Consider the following 25736-nt stretch of genomic DNA (forward strand, 5'->3'; position numbering starts at 1 on the left):
TTAAGAAAGTATTAATACAATGATCACTTACTGCACACCCACCAGCCACCAGGGGCTTTGCATATATTAACTCTAACCTTCCCAAGAACTCTATTTAGGTGAGGACACGGAGGCTTAAGAGTTAAAGTCTCAGGAGCAAGAATTGTTTAAAAAAAAAAAAAAGAGTTGAAGTGACACACTTAGGCTCCCATGGCCAGTAGTGGGTGCAGCTGGCCTATAGCCTCAGAGGTGAGCACTTCCCTCTGTCATCTCTGTCCCCCAGCATCCTGAAGGCAGACCCAGCCAGCTTAGAAGCTAGTGGGAGTGTTCTGCTCCCATCATCAACCCTACCCGCGTTGGACACACGTTCTCTGAGCAGAACATGGTTAAGTAGCACAATCCTAGGGCTCCTTTGGGACTTGAAAATGTGCTCTCCGGGATTGGGAGATTTTGTGCCATGAGGCTGCTCCCAAGCTTTCCTTCCAGGTTCAGGCAGGTGCTCAGCAGTGCTAGGTTCTGCTGAGGCCCAGGATCCAGAACGGGGCAGTGAGGCAGGTGAGAGCAGGAGGATCAAGGAGCGGAAGGAAATGAGGAAGGAGGTGAGAGGATTCCTGGATCTCTGCTGAGAAGGTGAGGTGGGGGGCAGCACAGATCATGCTCCAAGGCCAGGAGGCAGAGGGCCCAGACTGAGCAACTGACAGTGAATAGGGAAGGCTCTGGGGGAAGGTGCTGGCCTGAGAAGGACACATCCCTGTCTGGTGGGGGTGTCTGCAGAGTGGGATGGTAGCCACAGAAGTGGGCGCGGTGGACTGAGGACAAGGATGGGGGTGGGGTTATTGGTAAGCGTTTTCCCCCCTTCCCCCAAGAGTGAGTCTGGGTGAGACCATGTCTGCCTTTTCTCCCCAGGGCAGGGACCCTGTGATTGGAGCTCTGCCCACTGCCTCCATCTGCCATTCCTATGACTTTGTGCATGTTATCTTTCATTGTGTGCCCTTTATTTACATGACGTGTTATGCGTGTGGCATATATTTGCGATTTTACCATGTATTTCTGTGCACTGTCTATGCAGTTTGTTGTTTGGGGCTATTTTTCGGCCATGTAGGTTTCCTCTTTTGTGAATTGCCTTTTGATATTCTTAACCCATATTTTAAAAATTGCATTGTTAGCCCACTAAATTCCCTCCACCTGGCACACCCACCAACCTATTTCCACAACCTATCTGAATGCCCCCTTTTCAGGAAAACTTGCGTCTCTTGCCCGCCTGTGTTGTTCTTGCGTTGTGGCTTTATGTGTTATGTCCGTCTACCTTATATGCATGTTCTGTTGTGTGTCTGTTGTGTACAGTGTGTTCCTCCTTGTGTATCTATGCCTATGGCTGGTGTGTACAGTACTTCTCTTTGTGGTGTGTGTCCTGTACATGCTGCGGTGTGTTCTGACCTGTGTCTGTGCGCTGTGCACTGTGTGTTGTGTATCTACATTACGCTTGGGCTGTGTCTCTGTGCCGAACGCCTGTGCTGTGAGTGCATGCTGTTGTGTGCCCCGTTTGGCCGTCCTGGGTCTGTGTCTGCCTGTCTGCGCCAAGGGTCCGCGCCGCCCTGCTGTGTGTCTGTGCCAGGGTCTGCCGGTGCCTGCGCGCAGAGCTGTGTTTCCTCAACAAGTGTGCGAGCGGCAGTGTGCGCCATGCGCACTGCCTGGCGTCTCCGTGTGCGCCGCGGTGTGGCCGCTTCTCGGCTGGGGGGCCCAGGTCCGGGATAGTGGCCGCGGAGGATGCGCGCCCGCGGGGTGGGCGGGGGCAGGCGGCGCTGCGGGGCCCGGCGGCCGCGGGCTCCAATGGCGAGGCCGGCGCGGCCCCCGCTAATTACATAAGCGGGACGTCAATAATTCGCGGGAAAACGCGAAAAAGATGGCGCCCCGCGCCCGGGGGGCCCCTTCCTGAGCGCCCCGGCCCCTCCCTCCGCCGCCTCCCCCTCCTCCCCGCGGCGCCCCCGCCCCGCCCCGCCCCCGCCGAGACCCCGACCCCGGCCCCACTGGCGGACACTCGGCCGGGCAGCCGCGGGCCGAGCGCAGCCGCCTCCGCCACCGATGCGCCTGGTGGCCAGACTCCAAGTGGGACCGGCGGACACGCAGCCTCGCGGTGAGTTCTGCGCTGTTGGGCGGACTCCCCGCCACACTCTCCTCTCCCGGCCCTCATCCCTCTCTTTTCGAAATCTCCCTGAACTTTGGCGGCCCGAACGCCTCCGGGGGGTGAGACTCCTATGGAGCGGGGCGCTCGGGGGTGGGGACGGGGCGTGCAGGGTACCTGCGGGGCAAAGGGGCCCCACCCGGGTTCCTGAGCCCCGGGGGGCGTGGGTGACAGGTCGTTCTTCCTTGCCCCCGATCTTTAATTTTCCTGTCGGGGTGGGGGAAGGACGGACGAGCGTTTGGCATTTCGCTCACGTCCGAAGTCAGGCTGCGGCAGGGTTGGGATGGGGGAGGCTTGGCGTCCGAGCGACTGAGGAGAGGAGCGCTGAACCCGAAGGGGGTGCTTCTGCAAGCTTTTTACCCCCTCCTGATCACCCTTTTTAAAAAGCCAACGGCCGCCCTGGGAGAGGCCCCGGCGCATGAATCATCCTCGCTTCCTGCCCCCGCCCGGCCCCGCGCTCCCGGTGCCGCGGATTTGAACTGGACGCAGACGGGAACCCGCAAACAGGCATTTCTTTGCAAATGGGTTTGAATCAACCAATCACAGCCCGCGGGGGCCCGCTCCGGGAGGACGGAGGCGGGGGCTGGGGGGGCGCCACCCGGGGGCCCCCGCCCGGCCAGGGTGGAGGCGGGTGCGGCGACCCGGCCGGCTCCCAGAGGCGCAGCGGGGGAGGAAGTGTCAGTTTGTGAACCTGCAGCGGCCCCGGCCTGGCCTCAGGCCGGGCTGGCGGGGACCTCGCAGCGCCGAGCGAGCCAGGTGGCATGGAGAGGACAGGGGTTCAGACCGCATCCCCTGCGCGGGAGCCTATGCGCTCTGCGCTGGAGAGAAAGGAGATGGGAGTGGGGGTGGAGAGGGTCGTGGCCACGCCACCATCTGGGGAGCCGAGACCACTGCAGTGCCCGGCTCGCCCCGGGGCCCCGCACGTAAACTCGTACTTAGCTTCACACACTCCCTGGCACAATGCCGTAGACATCATCCTGCCCAGTCGCACAGGAGTACACACAGGCACCACGCAGAAACAGGCACTGGACTCTCTCCCTGTGAACAGATAGTCATAACACCAGGTGCCCAGCGCCATGGCCACAAGGAGGAGACCCGAGTAGGCCCTCGGGGAAAGAGCAAGGCTATGTGTGGCTGTAGTGGAGAGTGTGTGGAGGGGCATGGAACCAGGTGAGCCCAGCAGGGAAGGAGGGGGCGTTAGGGACGGCTTTGAGCACCAGTGAAGGCAGTGGGGAGCCCCAGAAGGTTTCTGGAAGGACATTGGTGGCCCTGCGGATGAGTCTGGTGGAGAAGCAGGAATGCAGGAGCGACCTGTTTAGCACTGGGTGCAGGTAGTATCGTTCTCCACCCCAGATGCCTAGTGGAGGTGAGCGCAAGGCCCAGGAAACTGTTACTGAGTGATGAATGAATGAATGAATGGCCCAAGCAAAAGATGAGGCCTGAACTCAGACCAGGGCAGGAGGATGGAAGCTAGAGCTGGAAAACCAGAAATCATGGCACTTAAAATGGCCTGCTGTCGCAACTCATTGCTTAGAGGAGTTTGAGATGCATGGAGGCAGTGCCACTAGCAGGGAGAGAGAAATCAATGGGTGAACTGCACGTTGACTAGGATGGTGAGAGACAGGGGTGGAGAGGCTGGCATGGGGATGGATGACTTCACTACAGCAAATGTGTATCTGGGTGAAAGCATAAGTGGGTTTAAATGTCCCAGAATTGGTTTCCATTAAATCAGCTCATAATTTAGAACAGAAGGGGGGATTACAAAAGACAGATGACCCAGGCTACACTAGTTACAAGCCACCCAGTTTTCCTTTCTAGGTGAGTTTTCTCTGGACAGGGTAGGGATGGTTGCAGGGGTTGGGGGTAAAAATAAAACCCAGCCGCTCCCCTGGAGAAGATCATCCATCCAGAGCACATGGAGTGTGTTTGCTTAAGGAATAAAACCTCAGCCTCCTGAAACAGGGAGTGGTTCAGGCCCGCTGGGTAGGGGACTTTGTTCTGTGTGGGTTGAGAGATCCATTCTCTTTAAAAGGCAGTGTGGTATGGGCCATGGTTCTGCCTTTGGCCCATCAGCCTCTTCTCCTTGACACACCTGTTTGCCTATCTGTAAGACGTGAATAGTAATATCTCCCTCATAGGATGGCCACGAGGCATTAGTGAGATAATAAATAAGTCTGGCTTACAGCACAGTACACAGAAATGGTGGTTTCCTTCCTTCCCCTAATGGGATTTCTGAAGCAGGGAAGCAAGAAGTAAAAACCCTGTTCTGCCTCTCCCAGTGTCAGGGGAAACTGATGGAGAATCGAGCTCTGGATCCAGGGACTCGGGACTCCTATGGTGCCACCAGCCACCTCCCCAACAAGGGAGCCCTGGCGAAGGTCAAGAACAACTTCAGAGACTTGATGTCCAAGCTGACGGAGGGCCAGTATGTGCTGTGCCGGTGGACAGATGGCCTGTACTACCTCGGGAAGATCAAGAGGGTAAACTCGTCCTCTCTGGCCCCTGTTCTCAGGCTCAGCATCTCTCTGCTCATGTTCCAGCCTGGCTGTCAGACCAGGGGGCAGGGGGATTGCCAGGGAATTCCCTTCTTGTCCCCCATGCCCAAAGCTGGTGGTGGGAGGAGCCAGAGCCTGGTCTTGCAGGCACCATCCTTAGGGTCAACATCATCCAACCAGTTCTTTAGAAAAGTGCTCTGAGAGCCTACAAAGCAAAAAAGTCGGGTTCGAGAGGATCACAGAGGAGCATCTGACTTGTGCTTCTGTCCTCAACATTCTGACCAAGTTTTCATCCATGGGTCCCTGGCTGTGCAACTCCAATGACAAGGAGTACACCCTGTCCAGGAACTGCCATCCTCCTTCCCCTTCTAGCCCTGCTTTCTGGAGCATATGGAGACAAAAATGAGGGAGGAAGACTATGTTCCAGGTTGGCTTTCCCCAACCCTTTCTCACTTGCTCCTTCCTATCTGTGCCCCAGGTCAGCAGCTCTAAGCAAAGCTGCCTCGTGACTTTCGAAGATAATTCCAAATACTGGGTCCTATGGAAGGACATACAGCATGGTGAGTTTTCCTAACATTTCAGGTAGCCCCCACCCTCGCCAGGTCTTCTCTCCTCTGCTGCCTTCGTTTCTTCCTTCTCTCCTTCCATCTCTTACTCCTGGCATCTGCCCTTGTCCATGAACCCCAAGCCCCCCCGTGATGATGATCTAATCTGGTTGTATATTGACTTGGGAAGGTACTTAGGACATCAGTCATCCCCTTGAGGATTCATACCCCAGGAGGGAGGCTGGGCAGGTGGGGAAGGTAGCTCAGGGAGGTGTTGGGAGGGCCAGACTGGGCCTCAGGCCTGTGTTTGCTTCCTGACAACACTATAGCTCCAACTGCTCAAAGCTCTGGGTCAATCTGGGCTAGAAAAGGGGGCGTGTCCAGGTAATCAGAATTGTCAGCTCTAGATGCAAGCACAGCATCCCCGATTTAACATATGAATAAAACTAGTGGAAGCAGCCCTCTCCACGGGGCAAGGAGTCCAGAGGAATGGGAGAAAAAACAATAAAGCAGAGATAAGTCAGGCAGGGTGAAGATGGACATGCCTGGATGGAGCTAGACCAGCTTTCAGGGCTGAAAGGAATCTGGGTTGGGTACCATCCCTGCCTTCAGAAAGCTGACATCTCTCCCTTACAGAGATGGCAAGTCAGGGCCATCTTTGCCACCATTCTCCCTTCCTATACACACAACAGACATCAGTAGCCATTGACAACACATGTGCTTTCAACATGGAGCCCCAAAACCTGTCAATCAGAGTTGGCATGAGAGGAGAAACATGTTTGCCATTTATACTCTAACAGGAGAAGAGACATGGCCCCTAGAGGGGGAAGAAGCAGGTTTTAGGGTCAGGTAGACCTTGGACCAGCTTTGCCACTTACTAGCTGCATTTGCAGAGCAAGTAATATGACCTCTCTGAGTCTTAGTTTCTTCATGTGAAAGATGAAGTGAAATACTGGCTTCATAGGGTGGTTGGGAGGCTTAAGTGAGCTAATCCATGTAAAATGCTTAGCTCAGTGCTATTGGTTTTAGAGAAGCTGTTACTCAAGAATTTGTTACCAGCTGGGCACAGCGGCTCATGCCTGTAATCCCAGCACTTTGGGAGGCCAAGGTGGGTGAATTGCCTGAGGTCAAGAGTTTGAGACCAGCCTGATCAACACGGTAAAACCCCGTCTCTACTAAAAATACAGCTACCCAGGAGACTGAGGCAGAAGAATTGCTTGAACCCAGGAGGCAGAGGTTGCAGTGAGCTGAGATTGCACCACTGTACTCCAGCCTGGGCGACAGAGCGAGACTTCGTCTCAAAAAAAAAAAAAAAAAAAAAAAGAATTTGTTACCGTAAGAGATGATTCCAAGAAGCCTGCCAAGTAGAGGCTGCAGAACCCAGCCAGTTAGTAAAGCTTTCAAATTGCCCCCTTCTCCAAGAAATTGTGGCCAGTGCAGACCGATTCCTCTCCAACCCCTGAAATGTATTATATAAATATCCAAAGCAATGAGGATCTCCTCTCCTGGTTTACCCCCTTATTGAAAGCATAAGGAGCCAGATGGAGAAGACCATGCACCTTAGCTGACCTCCTGTGGAGGCCCACCACATATCAGGCTCCTTGGAGGTACCCACAGTGATCGGCTGAAGAATGGCTTGTCTCCTAGCCAGAACTGCCCCTTCTGGGCAGAATGGTGACCCTCCGGTATCTCCCGAGATTAGAGCATAAGGTTGAACACCACTGTAGTTATTGATCCATTGCTTCATTAAGCCAGTGAGGACTTACTGAGACGCACTGTGGACACCACCTTCCTGGGAGCATGTTCAGGAATAAGAGGCAAGGTTCCTGTTTGGCCATATATTCAACAAACAGGTCTTGGAACACCTGTTACATGCCACACTCTATAAGGTCCTGGGGATACAGAGATGAAGAGGTACCATTTCTTTTTTTTTTTTTTTTCTTTCTTTCTTTTTTTTTTTTTGTTACTCAGGCTGGAGCGCAGTGGTGTGATCTTGGCTCACTGCAAGCTCTGCCTCTCGGGTTCACGCCATTCTCCTGCCTCAGCCTCCCGAGTAGCTGGGACTACAGGCGCCCGCTACCACGCCCGGCTAATTTTTGTATTTTTAGTAGAGACGGGGTTTCACCATATTAGCCAGGATGGTCTCAATCTCCTGGCCTTGTGATCTGTCCACCTCGGCCTCCCAAAGTGCTGAGATTACAGGCGTGAGCCACTGTGCCCAGCCTCTTTTTTTTTTTTTTTTTTTGAGATGGAGTCTCGCTCTGTCACCCAGGCTGGAGTGCAGTGACGCGATCTTGGCTCACTGCAACCTCAGCCTCCCGGGTTCAAGCGATTCTTCTGCCTCAGCCTCCCGAGTAGCTGGGACTACAGCCACACACCACCATGCCTGGCTAATTTTTGTATTTTTAGTAGATACGGGGGTGTCACCATATTGGGCAGGCTGGTCTTGAACTCATGACCTTGTGATCCGCCCACCCCGGCCTCCCAAACTGCTGGGATTACAGGCGTGAGCCACTGTGCCCGGCTGAAGAGATACCATTTCTACCCTTACAAAACTTTCAGCGTGCTGGAGAAAGAAGACAGAAACACGTATCAAAATGTGTTTAATGTATAGGTACAAACCTTTCACACATAAAAACATATTTATTCTTCAACCAAAATAAAATGCAAAGGAAGAGATGGAGAGGGGACCTGTAGATTAAAAGTAATTTTAAAAACATCAGCCAGTCACCATGTATGGACTTTACTTGGGGACCTTGATTCAGAAGAACAGACTTAAAAGTATTAAGGCATTTGTACTTAAGAGACAATTGGAAATGAGAAATTAACTGAATTTGTTAATGATATTAAGCAATTATGTTAACTTTTACGTGCAGTAAAGGTGTTGTAATTATGTTTTTTAAAAAGAGTCTTGATCTTTCAGAAATACATACTGAAATATTTATGGAAAATCTATTGGGTATCTGGGACTCAATTTAAAATAATTACAGGAAGGAGAAGTGGGTGGGAATATAGTAGAAACGAGATTGGCCATGAGTTCATAAGTGATGAGAAGATGGAGTTTCATTATAACTTCTAGGCCAGGCACAGTGGCTCACGTGTGTAATCCCAGAACTTTGAGAGGCCAAGGCAGGCGGATCACTTGAGGTCAGGAGTTCGAGACCATCCTGGCCAACATGGTGAAACCCCATCTCTACTAAAAATATAAAAAGTAGCTAGGCGTGGTGGCATGCACCTGCAATCCCAGCTACTCAGGAGGCTGAGGCAGGAGAATTGCTTGAACCAGGGAGGCGGAAGTTGCAGTGAGACAAGATCATGCCACTGCACTCCAGCCTGGGTTACAGAGTGAGACTTCATCTGAACAAAACAAACAAAAAAGGTATATTATCCCATAATAAAGTTTAAAAAAATTATTTAACGACAATTTAACAAAACAAGTTAAATAAGGCGGGAGAGGCAGCATGATGTGGTCAAAAGAACAAAGGGTTAGATGTCAAATAGCCATGGGTTTAATCCCACCCTCTCCTTACTAGCTAAGCAAGGGACTTAACCTCTCAAAGCCTCAATTTCCCCATCTTTAGAATGGTAATGATGATAGGCATCTCAGAGTGGTAGGGGAGATTCAGTGAGGCGGCATGTGGGGCCTAGTGCTAGGCCTAGCAGACAGTAGAGGCTGGGCATCTGGAGAGTGAGTATAAAACTTCTCATTCCTGTGAGCTGGATCTGACCCTCGAGGGCCTCTCTTTCAGCCGGCGTTCCAGGAGAGGAGCCCAAGTGCAACATCTGCCTGGGGAAGACATCAGGGCCGCTGAATGAGATCCTCATCTGCGGGAAGTGTGGCCTGGGTGAGTGGAGAGAGCAGGGCCCTGAGAAGGCCCCAACCTATGGGTCTCCACGCACTGGCCCCTGATGGGTACTGCTCTAGCCTGTTGGGGCCTCTGCTGGCTTCCTGTTTCTCTTGGCACTCCAGGGTGAAAGGGGGCCAGTTGCTGTGAGTGAGGGCTCGGGAGGAGATCCTGGGGAAAGCTGGGAGGGTATGATGGTGTATGTAATTTGGGGCCCTGCTAAACGGCGAGGATGGGTGGGAAAGATGGGGCTCAGGCACTGAAGTCAGACCTTCCTGTGCCCCCCCTCCCCACCCCAACTGGCCAATGCTGTCATTTAATTCCCAGCCTGGACACTGACTTGGCCACCTTGGTGGGCATCAGCAGCCAGGCTCCCGGCAGCTGGCAGGCAGAGCTCCTAGGACTTCCCTCAGCCTTCCCAGTCCTGCCTCCTTTGGGCCAACTGGCCTTGGGCCACGGCGTCCCTGTGGGCGCTCACTGCCCCCTCCTCTGCCGTAGGTTACCACCAGCAGTGCCACATCCCCATAGCGGGCAGTGCTGACCAGCCCCTGCTCACACCTTGGTTCTGCCGACGCTGCATCTTCGCACTGGCTGTGCGGGTGAGCCTTTCATCCTCCCCAGTCCCTGCCTCTCCTGCCTCCTCCATTGAGCAGCCCAGAGACTCCAATCACAGAGCCTGAGCTCCAAGCAGAAGGGCCATACCTGGGCTTAGGAGACAGATAGCGCCTCTGCCACTGTCCTTGGCCAGGATTTGTAGACTCCCTGAGCCCCAGTTTCCTCAACTGTAAAGTGGAGATGGGTTTGGTGTCGGGAATAACAGGACCAATAAATGATACTTTACTATTAAAAAAGAAAATCCATGTAAATACAGATTGGTAATTGTTGCCTTTATTGCGCTTATTACTCTTAATTCTGTTATCAACGGAGTTCCTTCTGGGATAGAGGGGATGGGTTTGGAATTAATGAGAAAAAGCTTCTTGCTTTTCTGACTACATTGGAATATCTGCGGGTCCCCCAAACCCTGGCAGCACTTCCCTCGATAGACAGCCTTGTGCTGACTCGCGTGGTCCACCCGGACCTGGTGGTTGACTGGGGCCCTCGTCTCCCCCCAGAAAGGCGGCGCGCTGAAGAAGGGCGCCATCGCCAGGACGCTGCAGGCCGTGAAGATGGTGCTGTCCTACCAGCCCGAAGAGCTCGAGTGGGACTCGCCCCACCGCACCAACCAGCAGCAATGCTATTGCTACTGCGGCGGGCCCGGAGAGTAAGGCAGGGGGTTGGGGACCCCCGGGCGGCAGGGCAGGTCTGCGAGAATCGGCGGCGGGGACCGCCCATAGGGAGCGAGCCTGGAGTGTCAGCCAAGGCGGGGACCTTGAGGGCGGGTCCAGCGTGCTGTGCTGTGGGGGCAGGGCCTCGAGGGGCGGGCCTGGAGTGTCAGCCGGGGGTGTGGGGCCCAGGGGGCGGGACTGGGGTGTCAGCCGCTACGGAGGCGGGGCCTCGAGGGGTGGGCCCGGAAGATTGGCCCTGAGGGCGGGACCTCGGGAAGTGAACTCCGCAGGTTAGACCTGGGGGCGGGGCCTCGAGGGGGGCCTCGAGGGGCGGGCCCGGAAGGTTAGACCTTGGGGCGAGGTCTCGGGAGGCGGACCTGGCGGGTTACGACAGCCCAAGCAGGATGCCAGGGAGTTGGGGCTGGTTGAGAAGCAGCCTGTGGAGGGGCGGGGTGGGGAGGAGGGAATAGTAAGGCCTCGGGGACAGGACCTGAGGAGGCGAGGCCTCAAGGGGCGGCTCCCGAAGGGGAGGCCTCGGGGTGGGGCCCGAGGGGGCGGGACCTGAAGGGGAGAACCGAGGGCCGGGCTCCGCGTGGCATTTAGCACTGTGGAGCAGGGCTAGAGGTGTTTCCTTGGAGCTCTGTAGGAAACGAGGAAGTATTGAAGTGTGGTTAAGAGCCTGGGTCGGACACAGTGCGAATCCTCCCTGGACGTCGACGTCCTGGCCCTGCTCCTTACCAGCTGTACAACCCCTGAGCCTCAGCTCTCTGAATAGTTTCCCCATCATGTGGTGATTATGAGCAGAGCGTGAATTACATAATTCACATAGAGGTTCACATAGTGTCTGGCACTTGGTAAACACTGGAAAAAATGTGAGCTGTTACTGGTGGTAGTGGTGGTTCTAATGCATGAAAGTCAAGATAACCTTTTCACTGTCAGAGTCAGTGGAACCGGCTGCTGGTAAGATGTTAAGATCCTTTTCCTGCCTGGCGCAGTGGCACATGTCTGTAGTCCCAACTTCTCAGGAGGCTGAAGTGGGAGGATCACTTGAGCCTGAGAGATGGAGGCTGCAGTGAGCCATGATCATGCCACTGTACTCCAGTCTGGGTGACAAAGCAAGACGACCCTGTCTCCAAAAATAGGAAAGATTGGTTTCCCTGGAGATGTGCAGTCAGGCAGCGGTAGGGGACGGGGGGCGGGGCATGTTATGTCGGGGCCACTGTGGAGGGAATTCTTGTGCTGGCTCTGTGGCAAGAGTCTTTGATGCTTCCTTGCCGACCTGGGTCCCTATGTAGCCATAGCAGCTGAGCTTGCTCCCTTGGGCTGAGTGCACTTGGCATTGTGGAAGGAACCATAGATGTAAGAGGTAGCGTCTCTGGCCTCAGGAAGTTCAGCCGTCAGGACCCTCTGAAGTCCTGAATCTCAGCCCCAAGCTCCAGCGGGGTAACTTGGGCAATGCTTGAACTACTTCATCTCTCAAATGGGCTTAACCTTAACTTCAGGCCTATGAACTTCCCCAAGTATTGTCAGATGGAGAAATGCTTATGGAAACCTTTCTTGCATTAACGAAGTGCTTCTCAACACCTATGGGCAGGGTTGCACAGGATGCTGATTAAAAATGCATCCCAGAGGCTTCTCCAAAGATTGAATAGGTCTGCAGTGGACCAAGGAATCTGCATTTTAACCTGCAGCTCACCTGACAAGGTGTCAATGAAGCATTGAGTATTTTGCTCTTCATATTCTATGAATAGTTATTGGATGACCATGATAGAGCAGATACAGTTGCAGGTGAGAAAAGCCAGATGTAGTCTCGCCCCCGGGCAGCTGACAGAAACCATTATTCTCCTGTGTAGTCTCCAAGGCAAACGTTTCCCTGTCAGCAGTGTTTAGGAAGCAGCAAGTCCAGAAATGGTGGCTTCATTGTGGCATGGCAAGGAGAGCACAGCCTTTGAAGTTAGGGAGACTAGAATTTGAGTCATCATCCTCCACTTGCCTTCTGAGTGAGCTAGAGCAAGCCATTTCACCTGTGACTCATGTGTAATATGGAGACAGTGTCCCATCTTTTACCAGGTTGTGAGGTCAAATGAGAGTATATGTCCAACTCCCAGGTCCTCCCTTGGCACAGCCTAAGTGCTCAGTAACTATGAATTATCTTCCCTTTCTGCCAGTAGAGGGCAAATTTAAGTTGGGAAAGGTTGCCAAAGCTCATACCTGACTGGGGGTGTGGTTCTGGCTGACCTTGGCTCCTCTGTCTCTCCAGATGGTACCTGCGGATGCTGCAATGTTACCGGTGCAGACAGTGGTTCCACGAGGCCTGCACCCAGTGCCTCAATGAGCCCATGATGTTTGGAGACCGGTAGGTGCTAATTTGGTCTAACTGGGCTTTGGGCGTGGTAGGGAGGGGGCAGGGATGGCAGCAACAACTCCTGCAGGGTGACTGCCAGGCTCCAGACAAGAGGGGGTCTGTGACAATGTATGCCTACCTGTTTAATGGAGGCAGCTCAAGGTAGGGGATCTCCCAGCTATGCAGGGCCAGGAGGCAGTAAAGAAGTATTCTGGGCCACATCCCTAGTTGCCATTGATTTGTGGCGTACCTTAGATAAATGCCTGCCTTCCCTACGCCCCAGTCTCTTAAGTGTCTGGGGAAGAAGGGGTGACACAGTCTGTGCGCCAGCCCTGCCCAGGGTTGTTACAGAAGCTGCTGGGGAAATGGACGACTTAACATGGCTTCTAGCTGATGGAGCTAAGCTAATGGAGTCATTATGGATGTCAAACCTGATGTTATGCATCTTTTGGTTGGTGTCTCATGTCATTTGTGATTGCGTGTGTGTCTGTCTCTGAGGGGAAGAGGGTGACCATGGCAGCCCTAGCTCAGCTCACTCTCTCTGAACTCAGCCATGCTTCAGGGCAAGAATTGGGGAGGGGATTGAGGGCAGGGGCTAGAAGGAATATGGGGTATCTCTTAGTCCCTGTCCTACTCTGTCCTTGCCCCCCAGTGGCCAGCAGCCCTGGGAGTGAGAAGATTATGGGAAGGCAGGTGGCAAGTGAGGAGATCAGGGGGCTGGACTGGGGGGGTGTCCGAGCCCCTCCCACCATAGGCCCCCTTCTCTGCCCACCCACAGGTTTTACCTGTTCTTCTGTTCCGTGTGTAACCAGGGCCCAGAGTACATCGAGAGGCTGCCCCTGCGATGGTGAGAGGGTGGGGCTTAGTCCAAACCGACCGCTGCTCCTTCCAGCTTCTCCCCTCCCTCCTCCCTCCTGGAACGATTCCGTTTCCAGCTACTGGGTCCCAGCTCTGCCCCTGTCTCTCAGCCTGGACCCAGAAAGCTGTGATGCTGGCTGAGCAGGCTGCCACCTCACCTGGTCCCACCTCCTTGCCCCCTTGCCCAGGGTGGATGTGGTTCACCTGGCCCTCTATAATCTGGGGGTACAGAGCAAGAAGAAGTACTTTGACTTTGAGGAGATTCTGGCCTTTGTCAACCACCACTGGGAACTCCTGCAGCTTGGCAAGGTATGTGGGGTTGTGGGATGTCAGTGGCAGGAGACAGAGAGGTTTACCCAGGGCCACGCAGTGCAGGACTAGGATGGAGGTCTCAACTCTCACCCTTGAGTTGCTGCATCCCTGAGTCCAGGCCTCTGAGCCTGTGTCCTTTAAGGGCCTTCCCAATCCCAGATTTTGGCAGTGGGCAGGTTGGGGCCTCCCCAGCTCAGTGGAGTGGAGCTGAGGCCCTAGATCAAGTCTGGCTGGAACACAACTCTCTGCTGAGTATTTGACCCACTCCAGATTTCCTGGCTAGAATGCAACATGGAGTGGGTCTGCCCACTGCTGATCCTATGCGGAATAGTGGGTCACCAGGGGCCTGAGAGCCTCAGATCCATGGAGTGAAGTAACAAACGGAGACTTTCAGAGTCAGAGCTGGAGAGTGACTTGCCTGTGGTCAGCAGAGCTTTGGGGCTGAGCCATAGCTGGAGCCAGTGATCCCTAATCACTCCCATGGGGGTGCTGTGTCTTCTTTTCCCTAATGACATCCTTAGAATCCCCTCCATCACGTACAGAGTGAGGCATCTTCTCTATAGACTGCCCCAAATCCTTCTTCGATGAAAAGGAATTTTAAAAGAATAACCTTTATGCTTTGTAAAACATTTTATGTAATAACATCTTCATTTACAGTGTTTGATAATTTTTTTAAAAAAATAGATATTATAAAACCTTAAAAGATACACACAGAGTTGGTTTTTAGTAACTTTTTTTCTGATTTTTTTTTTTTTTTTTTTTTTTTTTTTGAGATGGAGTCTCACTCTGTCACCCAGGCTGGAGTGCAGTGGCTTGATGTCAGCTCACTGCAAGCTCCACCTCCTGGGTTCACACCATTCTCCGACCTCAGTCTTCCAAGTAGCTGGGACTACAGGTGTCACCACCATCCCCGGCTAATTTTTTGTAGTTTTAGTAGAAACGAGGTTTCACCATGTTAGCCATGATGGTCTCGATCTCCTGACCTCATGATCTGCCCACCTCAGCCTCCCAAAGTGCTGGGATTACAGGCGTGAGCCACGTGCCCGGCCCTGATTTTTTTTTTAATTGTACATATTCCTGATGAAAAATCTTTAAAGTACCAAAAAGTATAAGGAAGTATACTTTTTAAAAAATCCGTATCACACCACCCAGAAATCACTAGAACTAATGCATAGGTACATTTCCTTTCTGACTCTCTTCTATGAATATTTTTTCTGTTTCATGGTTTAAATGATACAGTATATGCAATTTTAAATAATCTTATTTTTAGTATACATTATTCTTTTCCATATTATTAGAATCTTCATTAAACTTTTTTTTTTTTTTTTTTTTTTTTTTTTTTAAATGGAGTTTCGCTCTTTTGCCCAGGCTGGAGTGAAGTGGCGCTATCTTGGCTCACCGCAAGCTCCACCTCCTGGGTTCAAGCAATTCTCCTGCCTTAGCCTCCTGAGTAGCTGGGATTATAGGCGCCCCCCACCATGCCCAGCTAATTTAATGGCTGCATTGGTTTCTACCATAGCTTACTTGTTTCCTTCCTGTTGGGCAGTTTCTTTCCCATTCGTCCACCATTAGAAACAATGCCACCGTTTTGTATGTGAAGTTTTGTTCCCATTTCATGTTGTATCTGCAGATACATAGATTCCATGATAGATTCCATGGAGTATCATTACTGGGTCAAGGGTATGGACTTTTTAAAGCTCCCAATACAGTTAGGTCAGGAGGTATTCTGTCCATTTACAGATGGGAATGAACTTGGAAAGATGAAAAGGCTTATCTGAGATCCTGGAGTGAGTCAGTGGTCCTCACCTGGAGGACTCAGAAGCATCAGGAGATGGAAGGGAGGGAGTAGGGGCTGGGGCCTCCCCACGCGCCATGTGCCTGGGTCTGATGTTATGTTGGCCTGTTCTCCCACAGCTCACCAGCACCCCTGTGACAGATCGAGGACCGCATCTCCTCAACGCTCTGAACAGTTACAAAAGCCGGTGCGTGCAGGGTGGGGAGGGAGCGTGGTGGGGCCATCTACAGGTGAGATTTCTTCCTACCTCATAGCCTTTGCTCAGGCTGTGCTCCCTGCCTGGGTCCTCCTCCTCTTCTCTCTGAATCATTTCCATTCTCCAAGATCTAGGGAGCACCCCACCTCCTTTGCACAGCCACTCCAACCACCCCAGCAGCCTGCTACATTTTGGTACTGGGCTCAGCTCTGTAGGGGGGCCGCACCCCTGCTTTCTGAAGGCCCCTCCTGCTCTAGACATCTAGGCCTTATGGGCCAGGCACTGAGGAATGGGTGCATCATCTGAGGTGGGCTACAGCCTCCTGACCCATCCCTCAGCCCCTGCCTTCCCATCCAGAGTTCTCAGTACACACAGCTGGTCACGTCCCTCACCACACCACAGAGGCATGCCCAGGCTCCTGAACCTGGCACTCAAGGCCTTTTAAGACCAGGCTGTGCCTGTGTCCTCTGCCACTGTCCCTTTGCTTTCTGTATTCTGGGTGCCAGCCATCCTGAGCCCTTGGTTTCCCACCTGGTGCTTTTACTCATGCTCTGCCCTTTGCCTAGGATGTGCTTCAGTCTTTTTTACTCATTTGTTCCATCAACAAGTATTCATTGATTTGCTGTTCTATATCGGGCCTGTCTGGGTGCTAAGGTCATAGTGGGGAATAAAACAAGGTCCTCATCCCTGAAACTCTTCCAGACACCTCTAGGCAGAATTACCTACTCTCTTCCACATTCTCATGGTTTAGGGCCCAGACAAAGCCCTACTCTTCAGTACAAGAGGCCCCCTGCCCTTCTAATGGAGGACTGTCCATTGGGATGGCAGGGGGCCTCTTGTACTAAAGAGGGTAGGGCTGTGTCTGGGTCACTTCTTCAGCCTCAGGGCAGCCCACCCAGTGTTGCTTTCAATCTCCTGGGGAAACCAGAGAAAAGAATGAAGTAGGTTCCAGTATCTTGACCACAGGAGTTCCACTGTGAGCTGGAGGAGGCCTTCCTGCAGGAGGTGGCCTTGGGGCTGGTTGAGGCAAACAAAAGGGAGAAGAGCAGCAAGAACCATACTTGTGCAGGAGGAAGCACAGGGAGGAGGCACCAGCTGTGTTCTCATCTTCTACGTGGAACGCCGCATCCCATGGGCTTTGAGGAAATCAGCATCTCCAGAGGCATCCGGAATTTAGCTCTGGGTCCAGGGAGGCAGAGAGGCTTGTGTCATGCTTGACCCCACTCCCCAGGAGGATGAACTGATGGACTCCAGAGCTTCCTCCTCCCGCTGCCCACCCCCCAGGTTCCTCTGCGGCAAGGAGATCAAGAAGAAGAAGTGCATCTTCCGCCTGCGCATCCGCGTCCCACCGAACCCACCAGGGAAGCTGCTGCCTGACAAGGGACTGCTGCCAAATGAGAACAGCGCCTCCTCTGAGCTGCGTAAGAGAGGAAAGAGCAAGCCTGGGTCAGTGCTCGGGGACCCAGGGGCCAGGGCTGCCGCCAAACTCGATTTCTCTGCTTCCAAGCAAGCAAGGAGGACCTGCACCCAGCCAGTCCCAGCTGTAGGACCCTGAGAGGGCTAGGTAGTGGCTGAGCAGGATCCCAGATCCCAGATCCCCAACTCCTTTCACCACCACAGCCCCCTCATTGCCTCGCAGGGAGGAAAAGCCAGATCTGAAGACCCAGCCTTGCTGGATTAGGACTTGGGCAAGGAGGTGAAGGGGAAGGCAGTGTGTGTGAGGGGTCCCTCGCTCTCCTGGCTCATCTGAGCCCCCTCATCCTGGCACTGGGGGGCCGGGCAACTGGATGCACGTGCCTGGGGAGGCACCTTTTCTTTTTCTGCCCACTATACCCTCTCCACACCCTCCCATCCCTACTGCCCCCAAGGATTCTCCCTCCTCCCCAGGCTTCCCTGTGAAGGTGCAGCTGTGTTCAGAGCCTGTCTCCCCAACTGCTGTGACTCCCGCCCCTGCGGCGCCTCCCTCTGGGCCATCCTAGGGCCCTCAGGCTCTGACGGGGCCACCTTCTCCCTCTTCTGTCTCCACAGTTTGTTGCCTCACGAATTCCAGCAGCAGAAAAGGCGAGTTTATAGAAGAAAAAGATCAAAGTTTTTGCTGGAAGATGCTATTCCCAGTGTTAGTTCCTTGTTTTCTTACTCTCCATTTTCATACACAGGGTCAGCACATGTTAGGGCTTCCTGTGCCGAAAACTAAGTCCCCCAGGCCCAGAGAACTCTCTCATGTCCCTTAAAGGAGAAGCCAGTCCCTATTACAGCTAAGCCAGGCACTCCAAGACCCCTGCTTTATCTCCCCCCAAGTTCTCCCAGGAACCCAAAGTTGGGGTACAACGGCAGGTAATATTCTTGTCCCCACTGTCCAGGTAGGGACACTGAGGGAAGGGTGGGGCAGTGACTTTCCTGAGACCACACATCAAAGTGGCAGAGCCCAGCCTGGAACCAGGATTCCAGAGCACTTTCTTTCCTCCTTCAGTAACCCCACCTCCTCCCTGAAGCCCCCTCCCTGTGGGCAGTAATCCTAGCAATGCCTCATGTCCCAGCACTTTGCGGTTTAGAAGCAGTATTTAATTTTACTGCACTTCCTGACATCTTTTTTTTTTTTTTTCTTTTTGAAGCGGAGTCTCGCTCTGTCACCCAGGCTGGAGTGCAGTGGCGCCATCTCGGCTCACTGCAAGCTCCGCCTCTGGGGTTCACTCCATTCTCCTGCCTCAGCCTCCTGAGTAGCTGGGACTACAGGCGCCCGCCACCATACCTGGCTAATTTTTTGTGTTTTTAGTAGAGACAGGGTTTCACCGTGTTAGCCAGCATGGTCTCGATCTCCTGACCTCGTGAGCCGCCCACCTCGGCCTCCCAAAGTGCTGGGATTACAGGCGTGAGCCACCACGCCTGGCCCTGACATCTCTTAAGAGTGAAGCAAGGCAGGGGTTATTGTCCCCATTTTGCAGTCGAAGTAACTGAGGTCCAGAGAGGTGAAGGTCATACAGTCAGCTAGAGACAAAGGCAGGGCTAGAACTGGGATGACTTGGCTCCCCGGTCAGCACTTAGAATAAAAGTGATGGTCTTACCCTAGGAAGGGCCCAGCCCTCAGCGGCCCTGGCTGGATAGGAGGCAGCCTGTGTGGGAGGCGGATTTGATACTCACTATCTGACCCTCCCTCTCTCCTTCCTGTGTCCACAGAGTGACTTCACCTCAGCCTGGAGCACCAACCACCACCTGGCTAGCATATTTGACTTCACGCTGGATGAAATTCAAAGTTTAAAAAGGTATCAGTGAGGGACCTAGCGGAGAAGTCTGCTCTGGAGACAGGGAGGGAAGCAAGCAGAAAGCCAAGCCCCCAGTGAAAAGGATCCCTGCTGCGCGAGTCTGCAGGGGCCTTTTGCAGTAGAGCTTTCAGCATAACATCCCTGTTCCCAGAGCACCACAGCCCTCCCCGCTTCTCCAGCCCTCCCCTCTTCTCCAGCCCTCCCCTCTTCTCCAGCCCTCCCCACTTCTCCAGCCCTCCCCTCTTCTCCAGCCCTCCCCACTTCTCCAGCCCTCCCCACTTCTCCAGCCCTCCCCTCTTCTCCAGCCCTCCCCACTTCTCCAGCCCTCCCCTCTTCTCCAGCCCTCCCCACTTCTCCAGCCCTCCCCTCTTCTCCAGCCCTCCCCTCCTGCTTCTCCCCGCCTCGCCCCATGGTTATCCACATTCACCATGCTGTTTGATGCCTGCTCATCTTTGCTCATGTTGCTCCCTCTGCCTGAAATCGCCTTTGCCTTGCCCTAGCCCATCTGAAAACTCAGGACCCTGCTTCTTCCAGGAAGGCTTCACTAACCCTCCCCAGGCTGAGCTGGATGCCCTCCTTTGTATTCCACAGCACCCCGTACTTAAGTACGCCCAAGGGAGGAACTGCATCTTCCATCATTTTATTTCCCAAATTATTAAAGGTCATTTAGTATTTTCCTGAGGACACAGGAGGGCTTTAGAGTCAGACCTGAGCTCCAGACCCTGTTTATCAGTACTAGCTATGTTGCTTTACCTAAATTCCTTAACTTCTCTGAACCTCCTCAGCTATTTTCCTCAAACAAGATAATGCCAATGAAAGCACTCTTGACCTGTGAAGTGCTGCACAGGTGCCTCGGATCACGCTCGAGTTACTGGCACCAGTGCTTATGTCACCGCCAGGGAAGGGTGCTCTGGGAGGTTTTCTTGACTTCTTGGACTTTGAAGGGTTAAAGGGTGGCTGGGTAGGAAACAGACAGGTGTGGTGGTGGGAAGCTCAGCTGTGGGAAGATGGGCCTCCACTGGGATGAAGGATGCATGTTAGGGGACCCTGTGGGCCAGGCTGGCAGGACCTTGCTGGCCGGGCCACCAGCAGGCTCACCATCTTGCCCCTCTCAGTGCCAGCTCAGGCCAGACCTTCTTCTCAGATGTCGACTCCACCGACGCTGCCAGCACCTCGGGCTCTGCCTCCACCAGCCTCTCCTATGACTCCAGGTGAGCTTCCTGGAGGTCTGGCGTTCACATTTTGCCAGGACCATCATTCCTCCCAGCCCCTCCACTTCCCACTTCTGTAATGTGTGGGTCATTCTATGTGTCTCAGTCTCTGGCGGGCAGTACCTGGCCTTTTGCAATTGTGAGTCTGGCTCTCGGACTCTCTGGTTCTGAGTCACGGGGCTTTAGATGGGATCTAAGTACAGGCATTCAGGCTCCTGTGGTTCCATCCCTTTGGAATGCTTCACCTGCTGCAGAAGGTTGTACAACACCTCCCACTGGACGATTCCAGTTCTGGGGTTGTTGGACCAGAGGTTCTTTCACTTTTGGCCTCTGCATGCCATGAGCTTGCATGTCTCTGCCTCTTGGACTACACGGTTCCCTGACCTTGATTCTTGACTGTCTGAATATGGTGCCTGTCTTCTGGAGTCTCTAAGGCAAAGAGCCATTTATTTAGAAGCCTGACAGAGGGGAAGACCGAAGATGGCATCCTGCAGGGTGGAAGATTTAGGAGTGGGGACAGAAATCCCTGAGGGCCTATCTCCAATACAGCTGGTCTGGCAACAGCTGGTCCTCAGCAGTATGGGGAGTGGTCGAGCACAGGGATTTCCTCTGCACTCAGGCTGCACTGTATTTTAAGATATTTGAGACCCTTGCAAAAGTAGAATTAAAAGTATAATGCCTGGCCAGGCACTGTGGCTCATGCCTGTCATCCCAGCACTTTGGGAGACCAAGGTGGGCAGATACCTGAGGTTGGTAGTTTGAGAGCAGCCTGGCCAACATGATGAAACCTCGCCTGTGCTACAAATACCAAAAAAATTAGCCAGACATGGTGGCGCGTGCCTGTGATCCCAGCTACTCAGGAGGCTGGGGCAAGAGAATCGCTTGAACTGGGGAAGTGGAGGTTGCAGTGAGCTGAGATCGTGCCACTGTGCTCCAACTTGGGTGACAGAGTGGGACTCCATCTCAAAAAAAAAAAAAAAAAAAGGCCGGGCGCGGTGGCTCAAGCCTGTAATCCCAGCACTTTGGGAGGCCGAGGTGGGTCGGTCACGAGGTCAGGAGATCGAGACCATCCTGGCTAACACGGTGAAACCCCGTCTCTACTAAAAATACAAAAAAAAAAACTAGCCGGGCGTGGTGGCGGGCGCCTGTAGTCCCAGCTACTCGGAGGCTGAGGCGGGAGAATGGCGTGAACCCGGGAGGTGGAGCTTGCAGTGAGCCGAGATCGGGCCACTGCACTCCAGCCTGGGCCACACAGCGAGACTGTGTCTCAAAAAAAAAAAAAAAAAAAAAAAAAAAAAGTACAATGGTATAGTACCTGTAGAGATCTGTCTTGGAGTCTGTGTCTCTTGACATCTGTCTAGGTGTCCTCTGCTGTTGCCTCTGTATTTTTCTTTCTTCCTGTTTGTTGGTTGGTTGGTTTGAGACAGTCTCGGTCTGTTGCCCAGACTAGAGTGCAGTGGCATGATCTCAGCTCACTGCAACCTCCGCCTGCCAGGCTCAAGTGATTCTCATGCCTCAGCCTCCCGAGTAGCTGGGACTACAGGTGTGTGCCACCATGCCTGGCCTGTTTCTTCCTGTTTCTTTGGTTTCACCAGCACTTCAGGTCTCGGTTTCTGTCTCTAAGCATCTGAATCTGTGCCTTGCCCTGTGTGTCTGTGTGTCTATTTCTCTAACACCTCTGTGTGTGTGTGTGTGTGTGTGTGTGTGTGTGTGTGTGTGTGTGTGTGTGTGTGTGTGTGTGTGTGTGTGTGTATGTGTATGTGTCTGTCAACCTCTCCATCCAGGGTCTGGGATATAGGGTCCTTCAGTCCCTAACCCCCAGCCCTATGTGACCTGTCTAGTTCCACGAGTCTGGCGAGCGGCAAGGCAGGATAAGCAGGGCCCCTGCACTGCATGGCCTCAGGAGGCTCAGAGAATGGTGCTCTTGCGCTTTTGCAGTGCTGGGATCCTGGCTGTAAGAGCATATGCTTTGGAGTTGGATGTTCATAGGTTTGAATCCTGGCTCTGCCACTCCCTACCTGGTTTTCTCCTCTGGACCCTCAGTTTCCCTCCTCGCAGGGCTCTTGTGAGGATCTGGTGAGATAATCTATGCCTTGGGAATAGATTATCTCAGGGACTACATGACAGGCACCTTTGAGAGAGCCTGGGAGAAGATGGATAAGAGGATGCCGCTCAGCGCTGTTCTCTTCCACTTTCCTGGTACTGAGGGGAGGGCTCAGGGAGAGGAATCTACCCTGATGGTTCTATCTCATTCTCATCATCTTCCTCTCTCACTCCTGATACAGATGGACAGTGGGCAGCAGAAAGAGGAAGCTGGCAGCCAAGGCATACATGCCCCTGCGGGCAAAGCGGTGGGCAGCTGAGCTGGATGGACGCTGCCCCTCGGACAGCAGTGCAGAGGGGGCTTCGGTCCCTGAGCGGCCAGACGAAGGCATTGACAGCCACACATTTGAGAGCATCAGTGAAGATGACTCATCCCTGTCCCACCTCAAGTCATCTATCACCAACTACTTTGGTGCAGCTGGGCGATTGGCCTGTGGGGAGAAGTACCAGGTGTTGGCTCGGAGGGTCACACCTGAGGGCAAGGTTCAGTACCTGGTGGAGTGGGAAGGGACCACCCCTTACTGACTAGCCCCCAGGGGTGCCAGGGGTCCTGAAAACCAAAGGAGGAGCAGCAGAAGCCATAGGCTCCCCAGCTTTCTCCAGGCTGGGGTGGGAGAAGGAAGCAGGACAGAGCTGCAAGTGCCTGGCAGAAGGCCCTGCCTGCCTGCCAGGCCAAGGCCTCCGTCTCTCTGCTGTACCAGCTCTGTTCCAGGGCCTCCTCGGGCTCGTTACCCCTGTGCCTGTGTCTCTACACACTCCACAACCCCTCAAACTCTGTTTATCTGTTCCTCCGACCTTGAGTCCCCTGCTCTGGGACCCTTCCTCCTGAGGCCCAGGTCTTTGTCCCCAGTTGTGTGCCTTGACCTCTCTCGCCCCTTTTTGGGTGTGTTTGCACATCCTGTGTGTGCACAGCTGTCCCTCCACTGGATACCCTTTACACCTGACCCGTGGGGCAGCCAGTCCTCCCAGGGACTACATAACAGGCACCTTTGAGAGAGCGTGGGAGAAGATGGATAAGAGGATGCCGCTCAGCGCTGTTCTCTTCCACTTTCCTGCCACTCCCCACTGCCCTTGGAGAGAGGTGGTAGGGTGGGAGAAAGCCCCTGTGAAAGCCTGCGAGGATCTGAAGAGTGAAGGGCTGGGTCTGCCTCAGAAGGCACCAGCACCAGGGTCCAGGCTGAGAGTGAAGGCTGCCAGTGTCAGCTTTGGCCACACTCCCTCAGTCTCCATAGAGCTGGGCCTGGCCTTGCTGGAGTGGAGGCATCCTTCCAGACCTGGGGGACGGGGCTGGGCAGTGGTGGTAGGAGGGAAACCATGTCATGCTAAACCTGTTTCTGGTGCCTCCCACCCCCAGACCCACCAGACACCACACAGCAGACAATATACACCCACTCCCACAAGTTTCCATCCACATGTGTTGTACTTTCAGCTCCAGGCACGCAGACAGCCCCACACGGCCACACCACCACATGCCCAAGTGTACTCACACACAGAGCCACACAGTCCCTCTGGGCCTCATGGCTCCTCCCTTGGCTTTCTCTTGGCCCACTTCCAGGGCCCAAGTGCTGCAACTAAATGTGAAAGCTCAGCTCCCGCCCCTTCTTTCAGCCCATCAACCAGCTTTGGTTCCATAGGGAAGCACAGGGGACTCACCCTCTTTCATATCCCTTGCCCTGCCCTGAAATGGACAATCACTTTTTGGGATAGGTTGAAATTTTTAAAGGGCCCGCATCATTCAGTTCCCTCAAAGGGAAGCCCTTGCCAGTGGGGGTTTGAAAGAGAATTTTTGGAACAACATTCAAATTCTGCCTCATCTGGAGGGAAACCAAAATTGGGAGGGGGAAGAGGACCCCTCATGTTTTGCTGCTTCCAGAGATATTAGAAACTGACTCACTTGATTGGAAAGTGGACAAAAGTGCCTTGACGTGGAGGGTGGGCACCAGATGGGGACCGGCCTTGCCAACTGCTGCTGTGGCCTCCAGCTTGGCTGGTTTTGCAGGCCACCAGCAGGAAGGCGAAGGTGGTGGGGCAGCAGGCCTGCAGGAGCTGTTTTTCCATTACTAGGCCTGACGCCTCTCTACCTGTGAGCGTTCAGGGGGTCCCTGAGATAGTTTAGATGTCCCCCTTCTTAGACCTCAGCTCCCACAGTGCCTTTTAAGGGGGACCTCACCTCCTGTGCACCGCCCACCCACTTTCCTCTGCTTCCCTGGCACAGCCCAGGCATAGATAAGCTGGCATTGGGCCCAGTTCTTCCCCCTTCTCAGCCCCACAGCTGCTGCCACAGGGGCCAACTGGGGCCAGGTGGAAGGGGAGCTGAGAAGCCAGCCCCTAGCCCAGGGGTGCTGTGGGACCTGGGATTCAATTTGTAGCTTCCTGCCTGGCTTCAGAGAGCCCAGCAACCACCTGCTTTCCAGACTTCTGAGATAGCCTGGGACGAGCAATGCTGTTACAGTACACCTGGACCTTCCCTACCTGGGCTCTGGGGAGGCTCTGGGCTTGGAGAGGGAAAAGCAGGGAAGGGGTGTCTTCACCACCTGGGAAGATAGCACAAGGCCTAATGAGGTCACCCTGACTGCCCACCCCAGCATTTCATTCATACCAGATAATAGCTGCATTACTGCCAACTGACCTTATAACCCTCTGCACCTTCAAAAAGATTCATGGTTTTTAATTGCTGCTTTTAATAACATTTGTTAAAGTTATAATTGATGTGTCTGTTTTATGATTTAAAAGCTCCCTTTGAACAATCACCTGTCTTCCCTGTAATGAATTAGCTGCTGAGTATCAGAAGGAATTGGCTCTGGCTTTTGCTCTTGGTTTACTGGAGGCTGAGAAGGAATGGCAGGACCCTGTCCTCTGGCCACCTTGCCACTCTTACCACTGCCAGCAACATTCTCACCCCTACTGCCAGAGAGAATATGGAATCTTTTGCGAGTACCCAACCTGTGGGGGCAAAAAACATTAGTTGAGGGCCACTGAGAGGTAAAAGATGGAAAATGAACTTAGAAATTGACCCTACTATAATACTTAGGTCCAGGCACCAAAGAACTTTATCAGTACATCATCACACAATTCTAGAAATATGAAATGAGTTCTAGACCTGACTCTGCTAGTTCTAACCTATGCCACTTTAGTCAGATTCCTTTCCTTCAGTTTTCTCACCCTTCAAATGCCAGTGATAATCCCAGCACATCTGCTCCCCAGGTGTTGGGAGAGACTTCGCTGCGTGTGATTATTACTTCAAAATAAACCTCTAAATCTAGGGCAGTTTGGAGAGGAAAAAAACAGGAGATGTGAAGGGGTAGGAAAAAGGTCATCTATAGAGAGGTAAAGGCCATGGATTCCA

At 53.5% G+C, this 25736-nt stretch overlaps 1 protein-coding gene across 5 annotated transcripts; it reads left to right on the top strand.

The window, feature by feature from the left end:
• Positions 1 to 1919: 1919 nt before the first annotated feature.
• On the top strand, positions 1920 to 25095 carry PHF19 (PHD finger protein 19). Of its 5 annotated transcripts, XM_050761212.1 has the most exons (15): positions 1920 to 2113; positions 4441 to 4641; positions 5135 to 5216; positions 8951 to 9046; positions 9545 to 9645; positions 10159 to 10307; positions 12572 to 12667; positions 13434 to 13502; positions 13702 to 13822; positions 15740 to 15807; positions 17101 to 17262; positions 17845 to 17932; positions 18991 to 19076; positions 20192 to 20287; positions 22573 to 25095. In XM_050761212.1, exons 2-15 carry the CDS (start codon positions 4456 to 4458, stop codon positions 22913 to 22915), a joined length of 1743 nt encoding a protein of 580 aa, XP_050617169.1. In that variant the 5' UTR covers positions 1920 to 2113; positions 4441 to 4455; the 3' UTR covers positions 22916 to 25095. The 5 variants fall into 5 exon arrangements, with proteins under 5 accessions (XP_050617169.1, XP_050617170.1, XP_050617171.1 ...); XM_050761213.1 differs by lacking the exon at positions 13434 to 13502; XM_050761214.1 differs by lacking the exons at positions 1920 to 2113; positions 4441 to 4641; positions 5135 to 5216; ... (1 more) ...; positions 9545 to 9645; positions 10159 to 10307 and adding an exon at positions 10658 to 10763 and having other exon boundaries at positions 11906 to 12667.
• The last annotated feature ends 641 nt before the right edge of the window (positions 25096 to 25736 follow it).

The sequence above is a fragment of the Macaca thibetana genome, chromosome 15 (genome assembly GCF_024542745.1).
Source record: "Macaca thibetana thibetana isolate TM-01 chromosome 15, ASM2454274v1, whole genome shotgun sequence".
NCBI lineage: Eukaryota > Metazoa > Chordata > Mammalia > Primates > Cercopithecidae > Macaca > Macaca thibetana.

Excerpts from the sequence above, each read along its gene's own strand:
- PHF19 (XM_050761212.1), top strand. The coding sequence starts at position 4,456 with ATGGAGAATCGAGCTCTGGATCCAGGGACTCGGGACTCCTATGGTGCC. Across the intron at positions 12,668-13,433 it reads CCCATGATGTTTGGAGACCG|GTTTTACCTGTTCTTCTGTT; the intron begins GTAGGTGCTAAT and ends GCCCACCCACAG. Across the intron at positions 13,503-13,701 it reads GAGAGGCTGCCCCTGCGATG|GGTGGATGTGGTTCACCTGG; the intron begins GTGAGAGGGTGG and ends CCCCTTGCCCAG.